We start from the raw sequence: 21017 nt of genomic DNA on the forward strand, positions 1-21017 counted from the left end.
AAAATCATCATGCTTTCTCTCTCTCTCTCTCTCTCTCTCTCTCTCTCTCATTAGTGGAACCTTTGTGTAAAGAAAAGTGTCAACAGTTGTTGTCTACATTCGGAAGGCACCACTGCAAAAGACAACCACTGAAATCATTGGTGCTGTTTGGTTAAGGTAAAGTGGGCGAACATGATATGATGATATCAAACATAGAATGGAATTCTATGTGTATTGTATGTGTATGGATGGATAGAGTGTAGAGGAATTAGGGTTAAAATATTAAAAAGTGAGCATCTCTTGACGATCCAAATGATATCTATGAAGACCAATTAAATTAAGAGAGATGGTTGTGCTATAAAATCCATCCCCCCCCCCTTCCCAAGTTGCACATTATATTCTGACATCAACTTAAGAGTTGAAGGTGACATTACAAAGAATGAGCTATCACTCTGAACCTAAATAAATAGAGAGAGAGATATCTTTGGCATTATCACCAGTACATGATATTGTGTTGTCGACAATTCTTTGGCCAAGGGTGGCCCACGCAATTTGTCTTTGGAATTCAACCCCCATTTGGATGATTATGACTCTATTTGGTCCATACATAGTTTTTTTGTTTGTTTGTTTTTTTTCTTTTGTTTTGTTTTTATTATTATTTTTTTTTTAAATCTTTTGGATAATATTATGCAAGTTATTTAAGTGCACCCAAGTTTTATTCAAGCCTCATGCCCATTTTTGACGCACTTAATTTACATGAAAAAACTCCGTAAGCATTCAATCAAGTACATTTTGGATGTTCTTTTATTTTTAACTATATATATTGAGTTGATGTTTGGATGTCATTTACATCAAACTCAAATATTTTCAATCCAACACAAAAAAAAAAAAAAACCAAAACAGTTATATAAAAAAAAGAATAAAGAAAAAGCATTAAAAATAATACCCAAGGTGGTCTGGCCACCATCCCCACACCTGGGGGCTACCACCACCCCTAGGTGTCTGGGGTGGTTGAGCCACCCTTGAGTGGTTTTGGGGGTGGCCGAACACCTAGGGGTGGTTTTCAAACTACTCAAATATTTTTTTTTTTTTTATTATTTTTTTTTTTTTAAAATTTAGAGATTCACACATCCAAACAAGCTTAAGTGATGTGTCATGTCATTATTAGCTTTTATTTCCGCGTTAGTCATGACAACATCACCAACCACGATATCTCTAATCAACTAGGACAAAGAATCAATCGATTCTCCATTTGCTAAAATCAACACTCATTTGCTAATTTCTAAATAACATTTTTTTTTAAAAAAATTTTTATAGAAAATTTGTAGCCATCTTCATAAAATTTTCCCAATAACAACCAAAAGCCTTTTCATAGGTCAAATACATGACAAGCCCCATCCATACTAATATGAATAATACCATTAAACAAAATAATTTTGACATCACCAATTTTAACAATTTCATATTTGTTTATCCCACCCATACCATATGCACAACCAACGCATGGACAATAAGTGTAAAAATAGTACTGTTTCTGTTTTCAAGGTGTCATGAAAAGTTACAGCAGTATCTTAAATCCATTGATGCTTCATATTGCCGTAATATTACATCGCCTTTCTTAGCAGATTTTCCTTTATTATTTTTTTTAATTTTTTTTTCTTTTAACCAAATTACCATGGAATTTTGAACCCTAATCTCATAAATAATAAGAAAGTGATCTTACATCCTTAATGCATAAAGTAAACTAAATTCCGAATAAAATAATTCATTATATTTTTATTTTATTCTAAATTTTTCTAATTTTTATTTTTATTTTTTTGTATTTTTATTTAGTTTTTTAATTTAGTATTTTTTAAATTTATTTATTTGAGTGTATTTTTGTCCTCTAACATCTAAAAAACATATTCTGTTTGATTTAACGAGAACAAAATGGTAGTTCTATGCGGTTGAGTTAAGTGTGACGAGTGAGGCAGCTTGTAAACGAGATAGAAAAAACAAAAACTTAACCGTCCAAAATATATGGACATTGTGGGTAACAGTTTTGGGTTTCATCTCGGATTACCAGCAGTCTTTGGGCTGCTCCTGCAGTAGAAAGCGTTCCTAGCTTCTGTCTTGATCACAACAATCATTTTCAATATCCTCTAAATTGCATTTACTATTCCACCATTGTGCCTTGGTAATGGATATTGGTGATAACCCTCTCCCTATAAACAAAAGCCAGACGCTGCTCATAGCCCTTTGCCACCGCAGTTTGTAGCATTAAATTACACCACTCGATTTTTTATGGCCTTGGGGAATAATGCCAATAAGTTTCCCTGTGCCATTTTTCATGATTATTCCCATCTTTTTTATTCAGAAGTACTAAAAAAGTAATTAACCCAAAATTTAACTCCACAAAATTTAGAAGACCTCAAACTGTAACAAAATCCAAAATTGTGCACCTTCTATGTCTTAAATTTTGGCAAAACTGCACATTCCTAGCCAAAGTCTTTAACTAGCAAGGAGCTGAAAAGGACATGATCTTATACTTGAGGAGCTTAACAGAGAAACATTCCATATCTCACTTTGCCTTTAGCACCTTAGCTAGCAGGAAAGCTGATAAAGACGCGGTAAATCTTTTAACTCGAGATTAAAAAGAGAAACTGGAATCATCAATGTTTCTAGCCCATCATCACAGAGGTTTACTTGGAAGCTCACTTCAGATTTCTGTACACTCTGCCCATTGTTTGAGCTGATATTTTTACTTAACATGAAATGTAATCAAGGGTTAGAAAGTTCTTACAGAACACCATCTGCGTGCAAAATTTGATTCATTTAGGTTCTTCTGTACTAGTTGAAGCCTCTGAACGCCTCCTCTTGGCATCATTGTCACCTAAATGCAACGAAACACAAATATCTTCATCGCAACCACTCCTTAATGAAGAGAGATTCTCCGGAACACCCCTAATCTGTACACTTTTTTGATGTAGTGGGGACCCACTGGTGAAACTTGGAATGAACTGATGTTCAACACTGGGAGCCATCTTGATCCCATCTTCCAGATGAAACCCTGTTTCCATTAGTGATGGGTTCACTGTTGGGCTGTGGCGTTCAACTTCCAGAGGGATGTGCTGTATCTGAAGACCCAGTGGTTCAAATCTGTCCTCGGCTTTGTCCTTTGGAAGCATTCCATCAGGAGGTGAGGAGTCCCCAACAGTAGACCCAATTGCTGTAGCGGACATTGCTCTTTGTTCTTGCACCGCCACTATATATAACAAACACACACTTGGAATCATGATAAGGCAATATAAGAAGGTAACTTTTTTATTTTTATTTTTATTTTTACAAAATTTATAAGGTATTTCCGTTCATGTATCTGGTTTTTCATTAATCCTTAAATAATGTACAGCTCTTCTCTCTCTGTGTGTGTGTGGCAAGGATGTAAAAAACCATACACAAATGTGATGTGGCCGAGGCTCAGAGGGAGACTACCTTAAGTACTTGTCCCTGGCCACCTCGAGTAGTTTTCTCTTAAGCTTGCTATCTTCTTAGATGAAAGTTTTCATTCCACTTGCATTTTTAATGTCTTAGAAGACCATATACAATCACATTGCCTTATCCTAAACCAACCCTGTTAACTTTAAACAATGAAAGCGTATCTTGGTTTTTCTAATTTGTATAGCAGCTTTTGAAGGTAGGGGCAACAAGACCGAAGAAAATCAGAATAGTTATGCATGATGCTTATAAATCCATAGTAAAAGACAGGCAGATCAGATCAACAAAATATGTCAGCACCAACAAAAGAGGCATCTGTAAAAGTACAAACCTTTAAGTCCTTCATCAGAAGTTATGAGATCAAGTTCAAGGAGATTAAGAAGGCGCCCAAGATCAACACCACTTGTCCAATTTTCGGGAGGTTGGCCAACTTTTAGTTTAAGTCGGCCCCGGTTAGCAGTTCCACCCCATATGATTCCTATCGACCGTGGCTTCTCACCATTCTCACCCTTTAACATGATGAGGCTTCCACTATCTCCTTCAAGGTCAAATGTTTGCCGGTTCTCACCCACAACAAGAAAATCAGTTAAGAAGCATATGCCTTTTTCATCATTGTACTCGAGAGCATAGGCCAATACAGTTCCAGTGGTCAAACCAGAACTTCTTCCAACCTTCATCACCTGCTTCCCAATAAGGCTACTAATTGGAGACTGCAAGTCTATAATTTTTACGTCACCAATTTCTCCAACGCCTTTCACAGATGTAGTAACAGTGCACATGTCAAAATCATCAGCAAAAGGAATGAATGCCCCATCTGCTCTTACGAATGTCTCTGCAGGGGGTCAGTATGGTAAGTTTATTAAATTAATGAAAAGCCTATTACCTAAAATGGTTAAGTATATCTATTAGCTACATAATGTAACAATAAAAGGAGAAAATGGATTAAGAAATATTTAAGAACCACAGAGAAAAATTAAGAGTGCTAAAAGGCATAACTGAAGAGGGAAAAGAATCCTAGAAAAAAGGAGAAACTACTAAGCCGTAGTTGTTAGAGAAGAAAATGAGATAATATCTGACTCAGTTGTTACTACTAAACCTTAAAATTTGTCTCTCTAAAGTTATAATTACAAGCCCTAGAAAAGGAGTTTTGAGGAGCATCTACCAAGTTGGTTGAAGTATTGACCAAACAGAGTTTAGATGATAACTAAATTATAATACCACACTATGTTTATTGAACAACCATAATGCCAAGCTAGATGAAGTGTAAACAAAGAAGGTAAAAATGGTTGGCGAATACAGTGCCAGCCATGATGGCTAGAGCACATAACCATCAAACAAACTCAAGTTGAAGCAGCATTATCAAAACCCAACTAAGATCTAGGCAGAGTCACATTCCTATTAGGTTACATCAAAGTTTCTCCTTTTCGGACATGGATACAAATAGACATGAATTCCATGATGCATGTTAATTAGATAACACCTTGAACCAATTGCAATGGGTTTGGTAGATTAATGAAAAAAAAAAAAAAGACTCACGTATAAAATCCAAATTGAGGTGCTATGTACTTAGATCGAGACCATTCCTCATAATCAATCCAATTGTAAACTTTTAACTCTCCATGAGAATAATTTTAAACTTTTTTGGTCATCAGCATGCTTATTACATTAATCAGACTGGTAATAGATCCTCATTACCTGGGTTTATTCCAGCAAAGATACCATACCAAAGCTCGTCTGTGATGAATGAGGTAGCTCTCTCCACTGCACCAAGATATACCCCAGGTCCAAGTGTTGGAGGCAGCGGATGAAACATCTTCTGATTTGGATAATCTAAGTCAACAGCAACATGACGATTTGTAAGGAAACCAACTTGTCGACTGCCTGTTTGGCTCCTCACAATAGCACCCAAGGTCCCATATGTCTCCTGGCTAGCCACCTATCAAAAGCCACAATGATGATGCATTACCAAATAAAATGAAAAGCAAAGCTAACTTAAATATTGCCAGGCAGAAACCAGTTGAAGAAAAAATAGGAAGACTTCATGATGTAGCAAAAGGCTGTAAATAGTACCAATGAACAGTACCCGTGAACTATATTTTCTGTTTGTGAATATTATTGTAGAGAATTGTACGGAAAATTTGGGAAGAGAGAGTGACTAGGTTGATTCAGTTGTAGTCCTCTCAACCCTTTTATATAGATTGATTAAGTGGTAGAAATACAAAAGTGTCCTTTAACAACTTTGTTACGGTCCTTTAAGATGGTCTTCAAATCTCTACTAGTATCTTAATAGGTTATTTTATATTATTTAGATTTGTCTTTATTTCTATGTAAGAGTCTTGGTAACTTAACCCTAGTTTATATTCCAATAAGAGCTGTTGACTCAGCCCTAGAATATGTAGTGAATCCTCTATTTAAAGAGGTTATGCTATGAATAATGATATGAAAAGAATTAAGCCCAAACCTTGTGTTTAAAAGGTCTAGATTCCTTTAGAATCTAACGTTTAGGTTCCCTTAGAACCTAATTTATCCCGTTACAGACTTAGGTTCGTAACAACTTGGTATCAGAGCCAACAATGGCTTTACCATCTTCCAATTTGGATCAAAGGCTTACAGATGGTGAGATTCGAGAGTTATTTGCTGCCCTTCTCTCCAAGATGGACAAGCTAATTGCTTTTCAATCTTGAGTACAATCAGAGCCACAAACACCACCCCACTCACCCAACCAAATCACTATCGACCCACTATTCACCCAGTCGGATTTTACACAAAAATCCAACCAGTTGCTCTCCAGAATTCATGAACCCAAAAATCACCGATCTCCGCCAAAAACCCAACCAACCAATGATACGTACACCGCTGCCAATCCCCAAATCCCACTCCTTTTCGTCATCACCGGAACCCCCAAAATCAAAAACCCACCAAGTCCACCCCCACCGAAATTCTTACAAAAAGTCTCCCTGTCACTGCTGGCAACCCAGACACACAAAACCAAATCAGAAAATCACCCTTTCAATTCCCAAATACCACACAAATCACAACCTGAAGGGAATTATTCTAGCCCCTTTCCACACACAACCTTCAACCACCAAACATGTGTTCCATTTGAGCCTATAATACACGGGCCGTTCAACAAGAAGGTGCAGCCATGGGTGGCCACTTTTCTGCGGAAGTAACGACCCAAGAACAAGAAGCCGCCAATCGTAACCCAGCAATTCAAATCAGCTCTGCTCTATCCAGGTGAAGAAGCCATGGATGTGGTTGATACCGAAACACCATCACGAGCTCGGATCAACCCTTTCCATTGCTATCATGTGCTACCTTCTGAGCGGCCAAAAAGAAAACACCTTAAATTTTTGGATCCATTCGTAGGGAAGGAGTTGGAGGAGCTGGAAGAAGTCGTCGTTACCTACAATGGCATGCCCAAACTCATTGCATTGGAGGAAGAGTTTCCGCCACAAGCGCTCAATAGTTCGGTAGAGAGTAAGAAGGTGTTTGCTTGCATTGAGATTCAATTTTCCACTTATGCCCTTGAGGACAAGAGGCCACTCAAAGATCATGGATGGCAATATTGTCCCTACAAGAGATGGTGCGATGGATGCTTGATGAAGTATAGAAGAGATAGGGTTCACGAAGGGCATGAGGTGGCTACTAAAGGCAAGAAAGGCAATTTGAATATACCACGATACTGCTACGTGGAAAACTTGGAGTGGAATTTCGTTACTTTGACTTTGAAAGAACAAGGATGCTATAAAGAAAATCAACTAGACCTTGGGGACAAGGTCTATGTTAAGAGGGAGGAATGTTACGGCCCTTTAAGATGGTCTTCAAATCTCTACTAGTCTCTTAATAGTTTATTTTATTTTATTTAGATTTGTCTTTATTTCTATGTAAGAGTCTTGATGACTCAGCCCTAGTTTATATTCTAATAAGAGCTGTTGACCTAGCCCTAGAATATGTAATGAATCCTCTATTTAAAGAAGTTATGCTATGAATAAAGGTATGAAAAGAATTAAGCCCAAACCTTGTGTTTGAAAGGTTTAAGTTCCCTTAGAATCTAAGGTTTGGGTTTCCTTAGAACCTAATTTAACCCGTTACGGACTTAGGTTCGTAACAAACTCACTAACAAACACTTACAGCTTACTAACAAACTAACCAATGCAGCTTCGTAACAAACTCTTACAACTTACTAATTTATACTTCCTGTGAACTTGGGTTGCGCTCCTCTGCGCTCTCTTAATGCATCATTACTTATAAAAAAAAAAACAAACTAACCAATTCTACTAACACTAATAAAGGATGGGTGGTGAAGATTAGGACTTTGGAAAAAGAATAGGTCTAAATTTATGGACATTACGGAGAGTTTTAGAGGAAAAAATAAATGAGAAAGACGTTCATAAGCATCACACCTAACCCTAAGAGACTTATACTCCTTGGACTTGACTAGTTTTTTTTTTTTTTTAATAAGTAATGATGCATTAAAGAGTACAGAGGGGCGCAACCTAAGTACACAGGAAGTATACAAGAGAGCGATTAAGTAGAGGAGAAAGAAGAAGAGAACATAAATAGAAAATCAGGAAAATTGATCACTATGGGTGCAAGCCAGCCTGCAGTCCAAGTAAAGAGCGTGTACAAAAAGAAATGAACAAGGTCCTCAAGGTTTCTCGACAAATCCCCGAAGCATCTAGCGTTCCATTCCTTCCATAAGCACCACATAAGACACAGGGGAGCCATCTTCCACACCACCGCACTTCGGGATTTACCACCCGACCACCAACTCGCAAACATCTCTTTGACGCTTCTAGGCATAACCCAACACATGTTGAAATAAAAGAAGATAACATCCCACAAAAAGCGCGCAACCCCACAGCGAAGAAAGAGATGATCCACAAACTCCCCTTTCGATTAACACATACAACATCGATTAATCAGAACAATACCTCTCTTCCGAACATTACTCAAGGTAAGAGATTTCCCAAGGGTGGCCGACCAAGCAAAAAACACATCTCGAAAGAACCTTAGTTTGCCAAATACTTTTCCAAAGGAAATGGTTGGGCTCTTTAAGGACAAGCTTACTATAAAAGGAGCGAACCTCAAACTTCCCTTTTCTAGATAGGATCCACCATATCCAGTCCTCCCCTTCCCCACGCAATGAGAGCGAATACAAGAGCGAGAAAAGGGAGGCTAAGGCCATCTCCTCCCAATCATGAATTCTTTGAATAAAGGTAACATTCCAATGAACCATACCATTTATACACTCCCTGATATCCGCAATGGAGGCAGCCTTATTGCTAGCAATGTTGAAAAGGCCGGGAAAAGCATCCTTGAGGGACATCTCGCCACACCAAATATCCTCCCAAAATTTGACTTTTAGCCTCGAGCCAGGATTAAATCTAAAGTGATAGTGAAACGACCTCCAACCCCTACAAATGTGTTTCCATAACCCCACCTCATGCGAACCGTGAGGAACTATAGAGCGCCAACCGCCCCAAGACACCCCATACTTTGCCACTAATATCCTTCTCTACCAAGCCTCTTCCTCATTGGCAAATCTACATAACCATTTTCCCAAAAGAGCTTGATTAAAAGACCGCAAACTCCGAATCCCTAGACTGCCCTCAGAAATCGGCGTACAAACCTCGTGCCAACTAACCAAGTGTGTGGGCGGGTCCTATAAGATTATTGCAAAGGTCTTAGCCAACAGAATGAGGAGAGTTATGGATCGGGTCATCTCCAATTCGCAAAATGCTTTTGTCAGAGGCAAACGTATTTTGGATTCGGTTCTTATTGCCAATGAATGCCTTGACAGCCGAATCAGATCTGGGGATCCCGGCCTCTTGTGTAAGTTGGATATGGAAAAGGCTTATGACTACATGAATTGGAAGTTTTTACTCTACTTGTTAAGAAGGTGCGGTTTTGGTGAGAAATGGTGCTTATGGATTGAGCATTGTATCTCGTCTATGTGGTTCTTGGTTTTGATCAATGGTTCTCCTTCCGGTTTCTTTAAGAGTTCGCGTGGAGTGAGACAAGGCGATCCCCTCTCGCTTTTTTTGTTCCATCTTGGTTATGGAGGCGTTTAGCAGGATGATTAATGTTTCTATCAACAGGGGTTTCATCAATGGTTTTTATGTGGGTACCGAAGAGTCTAATCGGGTTGTTGTTTCTCACCTCCTTTTTGCTGATGATATGCTGGTTTTTTGTGGGGCTGCTCCTGACCAAATTAGATTTATTAAAGCCCTTCTTATTGGTTTCGAGGTTGTCTCTAGGTTAAAAGTAAATCGGGCCAAATCTGTTTTGGTCCCTGTCGAAGGTACGGGTGAGGCGGGTGAGTTGATTGGCATTCTGGGATGTGGCACTAGCTCTTTGCCTTTGAAGTATCTGGGTCTTCCTCTAGGGGCTTCTTTCAAGCTTTTGGCTATTTGGGAAGACATGTTGGAAAAGATTGCTAGAAGGTTGGCCCCTTGGAAACGTTCGCATTTGTCCAAGGGGGCTAGGCTCACCCTCATCAAGAGCACCTTATCCAACCTTCCTACATACTTTTTGTCTCTCTTTCCTATCCCTGCCTCTGTGGTGAATCGCTTTGGGGCTCAACGACGAGCCTAAGATCCACTTGACTAGTGAAACCTACAAAATAAAACCCTATACCAATAATAAGCCAAAATATAAAATAGGACCTAACTAGACTTAAACTAAATTATGCAAGCTCCCAAGTAGATTCTGCATCATCTAACAGGTACCAAATTAAAATTTGGACTATAGAAACATATTTTCCATGCTTTAACAAACTTCATTAGAATGCTGCCACTTGTCTCCATCATCTCTCCCCAGCTTGAGAAAACTCGACCATATCGCGTTGAAGGCATAGAATTGTTCGTAGAAGTCTCAAGCTTGAGGCGTTTGAACCTATTGTCAATGATCCAAGTACAATGAGAAAGTGGGCGCCCGTTCCATTTTAAGAGAAACATTTGATAACTCCATTAGACAGGAGTTCATGGTCCTAGCCAATAGAATGAGGAGAGTTATGGATCGGGTCATTTCCAATCCGTAGAATGCTTTCGTCAAAGGCAGACATATCTTGGATTCGGTTCTTATTGCCAATGAATGTCTGCACAGCCGCATCAGATCTGGGGATCCCGGTCTGTTGTGTAAATTGGATATGGAAAAGGCTTATGATCATATGAACTGTAAATTTGTACTCTACTTGTTGTGAAGGTGCGGTTTTGTTGAGAAATGGTGTTTATGGATTAAGCATTGTATCTCGTCTGTGCGGTTCTCGGTTTTGATCAATGGTTCTTCTTCCGGCTTCTTTGAGAGCTCGCATGGGGTGAGACAAGGCGATCCTCTTTCGCCCTTTTTGTTCATCATGGTCATGGAGGCATTCAGTAGGATGATTAATGCTTCTATCAATAAGGGGTTCATCAATGGTTTCTATGTGGGAGCTAGAGAGCCTGACCGGGTAACTGTTTCTCATCTTCCTTTAGCTGATGATACGCTGGTTTTTTGTGGGGCTGCTCCTTACCAAATTAGATTTATTAAAGCCCTTCTTATTGGCTTCGAGGCTGTCTCTGGGTTAAAAGTAAATCGGGCCAAATTTGTTTTGGTCCCTATTGGAGGTACGGATGAAGCGGGTGATTTGGCTGGTATTCTGGGATGTAGCACTAGTTCGTTGCCTTTGAAGAATTTGGGTCTTCCGCTAGGGGCCTCGTTCAAGCTTTTGGCTATATGGGAGGACATGTTGGAGAAGATTGCTAGAAGGTTGGCCCCTTGGAAACGTATGTATTTGTCCAAGGGGGCTAGGCTCACCCTCATCAAGAGCACCTTGTCCAATCTCCCTACCTATTTTCTGTCTCTTTTTCCTATCCCTGATACTGTGACGAATCGCATTGAGAAGCTCCAACGGGATTTTTTTATGGGGTGGGCTCAATGATGAGTTTAAGTTCCACTTGGTCAGTTGGCACGAGGTTTGTTCTTCGGTTTTTGAGGGTGGTTAAGGGATTCGGAGATTGCGTTTATTTAATCAAGCTCTTTTGGGGAAATGGTTGTGGAGATATGCTCATGAGGAAGAGGCTTGGTGGAGAAGAATCTTGGTGGCGAAGTACCGGGTGTTTTGGGGTGGTTGGCATTCTAAGGTCCCTCGTGGATCACATGGGGTGGGGTTATGGAAACACATTTGTAGGTTGGAGGTCGATTCAAAGTTGCTTTAGATTTGATCCTGGCTTGGGGTCGAAAGTCAAATTTTGGGAGGATACTTGGAGTGGCGAGTTGTCTCTCAAGGAGGCTTTCTCCGTTCTCTTCAATATTGCTAGTAATAAGGATGGTTCCATTGCGGATATCAGGGAGTGTTTAAATGGTATGGTTCTTTGGAATGTTACCTTTACTCGTAGAATTCAAGATTGGAGCCTCTCTTTTCTCGCTCTTATATTTGCTCTCGATGCTTGGAGAAGGGGAGGATCGGATGTGGTGGATGCCTTCAAGAAAAGGGAAGTTTAAGGTTCGCTCTTTTTATAGGAAGCTTGCTCTTAAAGAGCCCAACGATTTCCCTTGAAAAAGTATTTGGCGCACCAAGGTTCCTTCGAGAGTGGCATTTTTTGCTTGGTCGGCCGCCCTTGGGAAATCTCTTACCTTGGATAATGTTCGGAAGAGAGGTATTGTTGTGATTAACTGATGTTGCATGTGTGAATCGGAAGGGGAGTCTGTGGATCATCTCTTTCTTCATTGTGGGGTTGCGCGCACTTTCTGGGATGTTATCTTCTCTTGGTTCAACATGTGTTGGGTTATGCCTAGAAGCATCAAGGAGATGTTTGCGAGCTGGTGGTCGGGCAGTAAATCCCACAGTGCAGTGGTGTGGAAGATGGTTCCCCTTTGTCTTTTATGGTGTCTATGGAAGGAAAGTGTTAGAAAAATATATTGTATGGGATCTCTCACTTTCATTTCCCTCTCGTGCTTTGCAGTCGTCAAGTTCAGCTCTTAAGTGGCATTGTCGCCTTGGTCATCCTTCCCTTCCTGCGTTGAAGCATCAAGTCCCAAGTCTCCGTCATGAGTTGTCTGTGTCGTGCGAAGCGTGTCAGCTTGGCAAACACCATCGTGTTTCTTTTCCGTCAAGAGTTGTTAGTCGAGTTTCTCGTCCTTTTGAGTTAGTTCATTCTGATGTATGGGGTCCTATGAAGATCGAGTCCAATAAATTTCATTATTTTGTAACATTCGTGGATGATTTTTCCCGTATGACTTGGTTATTTTTAACGAAAAATCGTTCTGAGTTATTTTCTGTCTTCCAAATGTTTCGTAATATGATTAAGACTCAATTTTCTCAAAAAATTCGTATCTTGCGTTCTGATAATGCCAAAGAATACACATCTAGTTCTTTTGCCACTTATTTGTTTGATAAAGGCATTATCCATCAAACCTCATGTGCTCACACTCCACAACAAAATGGTGTGGTTGAACGTAAGAATCGTCATTTATTAGATGTTGCACGTTGTCTCTTGTTTCATATGCATGTCCCCAAACATTTTTGGAGTGAGGCAGTCCTCACTGCTTGTTATCTCATTAATCGGATGCCCTCCTCGGTCTTAGATGGTGTTTCTCCTCATTCACTCTTGTACTCTTCTTCACCTCCGTTTGCCTTACCACTAAAGATTTTTGGGTGTGTTTGCTATGTCCATAACTTGGGTCCTGGCTATGATAAACTTGATCCTCGCTCTACTAAATGTGTCTTCCTTGGTTATTCCACAACTCAGAAGGGATATCGTTGTTATAGTTTTGTTCTTCGTCGCTACTTTACTAGCGCTGACGTCACATTTGTTGAGTCTCTTGCCTATTTTCCTGTTGATGCGTCTTTCGAAGCGTCTACCCTTGAGCCCAATGTCACGTCTGTTCCGCTGCCTGTTCCATATCTCTCTGAGTCTGTCGTGTTGCCTCCATGCTCTTCTGCTCCTCTCCAGGTTTATACACGTAGGCCATGTCCATCAGCTCCTGCACCTCCACCATCATCCATCCCGTCTTCGGATCCGCTGCCACCTGCATCTGATTCCTTGCCTATTGCCCTAAGGAAAGGTACACGTTCTTGCACTATTGCACATCCTATCAGTCATTTTGTATCTACTAGTTCTTTGTCTCCTTCCTATTCTTGCTTTATTTCCCATCTTTCTACTGTTTCCACCCCAAAGACAGTGCATGATGCTTTATCTGACTCTGGTTGGAGGCAAGCTATGGAATTGGAAATGAAGGCCTTGCATCAAAATGGTACGTGGGAGCTTGTTCGATTACCACCTTCTAAGAAGCCTGTTGGTTGCAAATGGGTCTACACGGTTAAGTTTAATCCTGATGGTTCAGTTGAACGGTTGAAAGCTCGTTTGGTTGCTAAGGGTTATACCCAGACATATGGTATTGATTATGATGAGACATTTTCTCCAGTTGCCAAAATCTCCTCCGTCCGTATTCTTATTTCTTTGGCTTCTAATTTGGCTTGGCCCTTATTTCAATTGGATGTCAAAAATGCCTTTTTACATGGGGATCTGCACAAGGAAGTTTATATGGAGCAACCACCTGGGTTTGTTGCTCAGGGGGAGTATCTGGGTTGTGTCTGTAAATTGAAAAAGGCTTTGTACGGTCTCAAGCAATCTCCACGGGGATGGTTTGGGAAGTTCTCAGCGGCAGTTATGGAGTTTGGTCTTCAGCAATGTCAGACAGATCATTCAGTATTTCACTTGCATACAAGTGCTGGTCATATTCTCCTTGTGGTATATGTGGATGACATCGTGATTACAGGTAATGATTCAGGAGGCATTGCTCGGTTGAAATTGTTTTTACAACAAAAGTTTCAGACAAAAGATTTGGGAAAACTAAGATATTTTTTGGGGATTGAAGTTGCTAGATCCCAAACAGGTATCAATTTATCTTAAAGAAAATATGTACTTGATTTGTTAGAAGAGACGGGTCTTCTGGGTGTTCGTCCTGTTGACACTCCAATGGATCCTAATCAGAAATTAGTAAAAGATGAAGGGGAATTGTTTGAAGATCCTAGTAGGTATCGTCGCTTAGTTGGAAAGTTGAATTACCTGACCATTACTAGACCAGACATCTCATATGCAGTTGGTGTTGTCAGTCGTTTTTGGAGGCTCTTAGGGTTTCACATTGGGAAGCTGTTACTTGTATTATTCGATATTTGAAAAGAGCTCCTGGCCTTGGGATATTGTATAGACCGAATGGACACCTTCGGGTAGAAGGGTTTACTGATGCAGATTGGGCTGGTTCTCCCTCAAATAGGCGATCTACTACAAGATATTGTACTTTCTTGGGTGGTAATCTAGTAACTTGGAAAAGCAAGAAACAGACGGTGGTGGCACGGTCCAGTGCCGAGGCAGAATACAGGGCAATGTCTAACACTACTAGTGAATTGACATGGTTACAACTCTTTCTCCAAGAGATCGGATTTGCCGCTCCTACTCCTATCCCATTATTTTGTGATAATCAAGCTGCAATACATATTGCATCTAACTCTGTCTTTCATGAAAGAACCAAGCATATTGAGGTTGACTGTCACTTTGTTCGAGATAAGATACTCAATAGCGATATCTCTACACCGTTCGTGAAGTCTGGAGATCAGTTAGCTGATATGTTTACAAAACCCTTGTGTCGGAAGCAGTTAGAATTTATTTGTTCAAAGCTGGACTTATATGATATATATGCTCCAGCTTGAGGGGGAGTGTTAGAAAAATATATTGTATGGGTATTTTTGTCTTTGCACTCTATGTTGGTTTATATATATATGCAATATGAGGGGAGTGTGGCTGTGTGATGATTGACACAGCCCCATATTCTATTCTGTCCACAGAAAGGAATGCTAGATGTTCGAGGAACCTTGAGGACCTTGTTCATTTCTTTTTGTACACTCTCTTCACTTGGACGGTAGGCTGGCTTGCATCCTTAGTGATCAATTTCCCTGATTTTCTTTTTATGTTCTCTTCTTCTTTCTCCCCTTCTTAGTCGCTCTCTTGTATACTTCCTGTATACTTGGGTTGCGCCCCTCTGCGCTCTTCTAATGCATTATTACTTATAAAAAAAAAAGGAGTTCATGATCAATAGCATCTTCAATCCCTTCCTTCATATGTGGGGTTAGTGGGAGTTTAGCAACAATAGCATCATTAGGTTCATCTTCATCATGCCTTTGGTATAAAGTGAGATCTTCAATATTAAAGACATTACTTATACCTATATCTTCCAGCAAGTCAAGAACATAAGCATTAAAATTAATTTTCTTCAAAATTTTGTAAGGACCTGCACTTCTTGAATGAAACTTCTTGTACATACCTTTTGGATATTGAAATTGTTGGGTTTTTAATGTTGGCTCATTTGGTGTCCAAAATACTTGCATGAAATTTGGTTTTAGACAAAATGTTTTGGGACTATGGGATATCAAGTATTTCAAGTCTGAAATCAAAAAATGTGAAGATTGTACTAAAAGAAGTAATATCAGACTTGGGTGTCCGGATGACCTTTGAATGTGTCCGGATGGGACTTCCAGGGAGTACCAGTTTTTATGCATGTCTGGACGGCCTCTAAATGGTCCTCCAGAAAGTACCCGGACCATGCGGCAACATTGACCCAGCCAGAGTAAAATGATCAAAACTTTTGATTCATAAATCCAATGAAGTCAAACTTGGTGTCCTTGCAAAGCTAATTCAAAATAATACAATTTTGTATTTCATGAAGTTTCCAATTCCAACGTTTGAGGGGCCAAAACGAGTTGTGAAGAGAAGACTGAAAAGCTGAGTTACTGGAAGATGGTCGTTTGGACGGGCCACTTACATGTCTGGATGGGAGTCGTAGAAGTGCAATATTTGGACCACCAACTTTCAGAATTTAGGACTACTTTCTCAAGTCTATTTAAGAGCTTTTGGAGTATGGATTTTGTAAGGATTGGAGGTAATATTTCCAAATATAACAGTTTTTTCCTCCATGTGCTAAGAGAGAAAGTACATGTTCTTATGCTTTAAGGTGTATCTCTCGAGTATTTGTTGTAAACCACAACCGTTCATCAACAACAATTGAAGCCTATTGGAGTTTCGGTATAGAAGATCAAGTAGAAGAATTGTTCCAGACATACTAGGAAGGGCTACTGTCGTAGAAGTCAAGTGAGTCGCTTGTCTTATGCAAGAGTGTCATCAAAGGTTTTGTAAGTGTAAACTTCTTGTAATTCTTATTCTTCTATAGCAGATTGATTTCTTGAGTTTAGTTGCCCCGAAGTAGTTTTACTTTTTAAGAGTTCTTCAAAAAGTTTTCACTTCGTCACCAAAATCTCTATGTTGATTGATTTATCACTTTCCATATATTTGGTGATTGTGTGGTCAATAATTTTAAATTCTGCAATAATTGATAAACACCTATTAGGTGTGTTTGGAATCTTGTTTTATATTTTTAGAAACAATCCAAGAGATGGTTCTAACCCAAAACCAAAACATGCACATAACAATTTATAAAATAAAAAAAAAAAAATTGAAAGGCGAAAAATAAAACCAACACACTCAATACAAGATATTGGTTACAAGGTGGAAAACCTTTTGAACAAATCAAAAGTAAAAAACCACTCCGAGGCAGTCAAACCTTGAAAATCACTATATGAAGAACCAAATTACAGACAATAGTGCCTTGCAAGTTTTAGACTCTGTAAGACAATAAGCTCCCCACTTGACTATCTTCATGGGTTCATGGAGTGCATTTCCTCACTGATTCATCGGTAGACTTCATTGTGGATAAAGAGGTGTAAGGTTGTAGTGGGTAGGACAAATACCACATCAAGAAAGGGATAGCTCAAAGCTTTTTCACATCCTCTCTTGGTATCAACAATGGTGAGGGATATCACTTCAAGGAAGGAATAGCACACCAACTTTCTTCAGCAAAAACCCTCCGAAACTTTCAAGAAAATTTCCTCAAAAGCTTATGCAAACAATATTAGAAGATGGAATATATATTGGAGAAATTCACTCTTTACGTCTTAACGGAAACCAAGTCCCATTAAGATAGAAAGAACAAAACATCACAAATCTGATATTTCTTAAACTTGAGTCAAGACGTGAATAGTAAGACTCAACATTCACGTCATAACAGTACATCCAAAGGGACATCAAACGGGAAAGGCAGTGCCTATATGTCACATTCCCGTCTTGACGTGTCATCCAATGGAGAAGATAGTCTGAGTCATATTCCCATCTTGACAAGTCATCCAATGCTGAAGGCAGTAACTGCGTTACGTTCTCGTCTTAACAGAACATCCAATAGAGAAGGCAGCAACACTGCCTTACATTCCAGTCTTAAGGGAACGTCCAACGGAAATTCCTTTTTCCTTTTTCACTTGCAATAACACACCAAAACACTAGTGAAAACTAAGACCAAAATACTTGCAATGTTTTGTGCATTGAATAAGGCCAAACTAGAACCTAATAGTTATCTTTCAGGCCTATGCCCATCACCATGTCTCCTTCCTTCAATTCAACAAATTTTCTCCTCAAATGAGCACGTTATTTATAGCTCTCATTGCTTATTGCAATCTTTCATTACGCTTCATCATGTATCTCATGCATATGTTTATTCATTATAAAAAATAAAAAAAAATGTATCTCATGCATATGTTTGGAAAAAGCATTAGCTTCAACACTAGTACAGGCTAGAAAAGGTAGAGGAACCAAATCAATTGGCTTTTTATGAAGTAAACCCATCACTCTCGAATGGGCTACAACATGTAGACAGATTAACAGAGCTATTATAAGCAAATTCAATAAGACAATGGAGGAGATCACTCAAACTTTGATCAACAATTTCTATTTATCCATCAGTCTGGCGTGAAAAGAAGAGAACTTCATTCGGACTTGCATTTAGCGATTTTCATAAAGTTCTCCAAAAGTAACTCAAAAATTTCGCATCATTGTCCAAGACGATAATTTTAGGCAGCCCAAAGAAGAGTATCAATATGGACAAATGAATCAATGAATCAATGTGGAAGAGCCTAAGGGCACGGGAAAGCTCTTTCTAAGGAACTCGGCAAAATAGCTGTCTGTCTTGGAGTAAGGAATAAAGTGACCCATCTTTGAATATTGATCCACCACCAGAAACGTAAAGATAAAGCAATGATGCTGAAGAGTTCTTGTAATCCTAGGACAAAGTCCATATATAAGTCTTGCCATGGTTCATGGGGAATTGGTAACGGCATGTATAAACTTGTATTTGTCTTCCCTCCCTTTGATATATGACAGGTACGACATTGGGAGACAACTCTTGCTACATCTTGCTTCAAGCTTGACCAATAACATTGATCCTCAACAAATTCAAGGATCTTATCTCTTCCAAAAGATAGCCATCATGCAAGGAAAAATCAGAATATATGCAGCATGCTGTCCAGGCATTAGATCAATATATATAACACTAAAATCCTGGCAAGATGGGTGGCCTCTTTAAGCAAATCAAAGCCCACAACTTGAATAGTTATTGAGGAAAGAACAAGTACCACTCGACTTAGCGCAGCAGCTCCCTTGCTCTCAATACAAGTCTTGTGATTGGTAACGAAAATGTACTCTTGCAAGAAAGAAACCAATTTCAGTGTGGATATTTCAACTTCTTTTGGGCATTGATTTATTTAAGTGCTAAGAGTATAGCACAAACACCTTGAGAATGACATAACAATGCCAATGACAAAGTGCTTGAACAATAGCATAGAATTCTTTGTCATACGTAGAATACTTTTGTTTGGCCTCATTTAACATCTCACCGAAACAAGCAACGGGCTGGCCTTCATGACTAAGCATGCCTTTTATTACAACATGTGATGTGTCATATGCCACTGCAACTACTTTAAAATTTCAAAGTCACAAAAGTGGAGCATCATTCTTTTCTTTACGCTTCAAAAGTTTGTGATGTTGACTTGGTTCAAATTAACTATCCACTCTTTAGGCAATTAGTGATAAGCACTATAATAGTGCTAAAATTTTTGGCCAATCGTTGAAAACTACGAATTTCATGCAAAGTGGTGGGAAATGACCACTCTTCAATAACATTGTCTTTTTATGGATTAGCTTCCATACCTTCGGAAGAAATAACAAAACCCAAAAGTTTCTCTTGGTGAAGAACTTTCATAACTTGATGAAGATGAAGGAGGTGCTTATCCTTGGTCTTATTATAGATTAAAATATAATCAAAATAAAAAACTAAAAAGTGACCAATAAAAGGCTGAAAGAGTTATAAAATGCATGAAAGTAGTAGGTGCATTGGAAAGACCGAATGGAATAACTAGCCACTCATAAAGCCTATCTTTTGTTTTTAAAGTAGTCTTCCACACATCTCCAGGTCTAATGATATCTACTCTTCAAATCCATTTTCCAAAAGATAATAGAATCAGCCATCATGTCTATTAAGGTCCTCTCATGGTCCTTGTTAGAAGAATGTATTAGGGTTTGAGGGTATTTTAGTCTTTGTCATAATTATTTCAGCATATATAATAATATGTTTGAGGTTGGCTACATAACAGAACAATATGAGCCTCCTCTTTCTTCTCACTTTTTCCATGCAAACCTCTTAACATGGTATCAGAGCTTAGGGTTTATATCGAGGGTTTATACCTTTGCTTGATAGTTATATTTATCTCCGTTCATTTTTTTTTCCCTTTTATCTTTCCTTTCTCTCTTGCCCCATTCCTCTTGCTACTGATCGAAGGAAATTGTGTTTTTGGGCTTCATGCCCATGGTAGGAGATGGCACCGAGTTTACTGTCGTCAATGGTGTGACCTCGCCGTCATCTTCATGGTAGGATCTGGGTTCGTGACTGTTGGGTTTTAAGTAGGCTTCGTTGTCATCGTTGGTGGTTGGTTGGTGTACTAGGTCGGTTTGGTCTGTGGCGGCTAATACGCTTTGTGGTGGCCGGAGATGGGGTTTGTGATCCACGGCGGATCTATTCGTCAGAGTCAGAGCAGTCTGGGTCTCGCCGGCATGGTCTGAGTGTCACTAGCAACCTTCCGGTGAAGACGATGGGTGTTTGGTTATTGGTGTTCGCTGTTCTCTATTCGGGATAAGGATATCCCAACTTGAAACCGAGATAAGGCTATTTGTGGTTTGGGTTAGACCGATTCTTCCCGAGTTAGTACAGTTCACCACGGTTCAGGCCATTTTCCATCTGGTTCAGCCCTGTTCAGGCCATTCCACTTTCGATTCAGGCCATTTTACACCTGGTTCAGGCCATTTTGGAGACGGTTCAGCCCTATTCCGACCATTTCACTTCCGGTTCAGGCTCTTTTGCAGCCCCTTCAGGTTGGTTTTTGACTATTTCTTTCGGTTTTGCCTTGGTGTAAGTTTTTCGGTTGCCCACGCATCTCTTTCAGCCGGTGTTGCTTCGGTTTGGGGCTGTTTTATGAGTTTTTGCTTGTGTCTACGTTGTATTTCGTTCTTTGGTGGGATCTTGTAGTTTTGTTTTTGGTATTGATTAGCACTGTCACTACATTATGGCTCAAAACCCAGATTTAATTACTTCTGCTTCTATGGGTCCTGCTCCTATGACACATGTGAAACTAAATGGAAAAAATTATG

At 39.5% G+C, this 21017-nt stretch overlaps 1 protein-coding gene across 2 annotated transcripts in view; it reads right to left on the reverse strand.

Annotated features, from left to right (window-relative positions):
• Positions 1–2578: 2578 nt before the first annotated feature.
• Positions 2579–21017, reverse strand: part of LOC132176403 (protein NARROW LEAF 1) — a 32022-nt gene continuing 13583 nt past the window's right edge. For both annotated transcript variants that reach the window (XM_059588595.1, XM_059588596.1), the window contains 3 exons: positions 5149–5389; positions 3785–4285; positions 2579–3223 (listed from right to left, as the gene is read on the reverse strand). In XM_059588595.1, the coding sequence (XP_059444578.1) occupies positions 2790–3223; positions 3785–4285; positions 5149–5389 (1176 nt within the window). In that variant the 3' untranslated portion in view covers positions 2579–2789. The remainder of the gene's footprint in view (positions 3224–3784; positions 4286–5148; positions 5390–21017) is intronic.

Source organism: Corylus avellana, chromosome ca3 (genome assembly GCF_901000735.1).
Source record: "Corylus avellana chromosome ca3, CavTom2PMs-1.0".
NCBI lineage: Eukaryota > Viridiplantae > Streptophyta > Magnoliopsida > Fagales > Betulaceae > Corylus > Corylus avellana.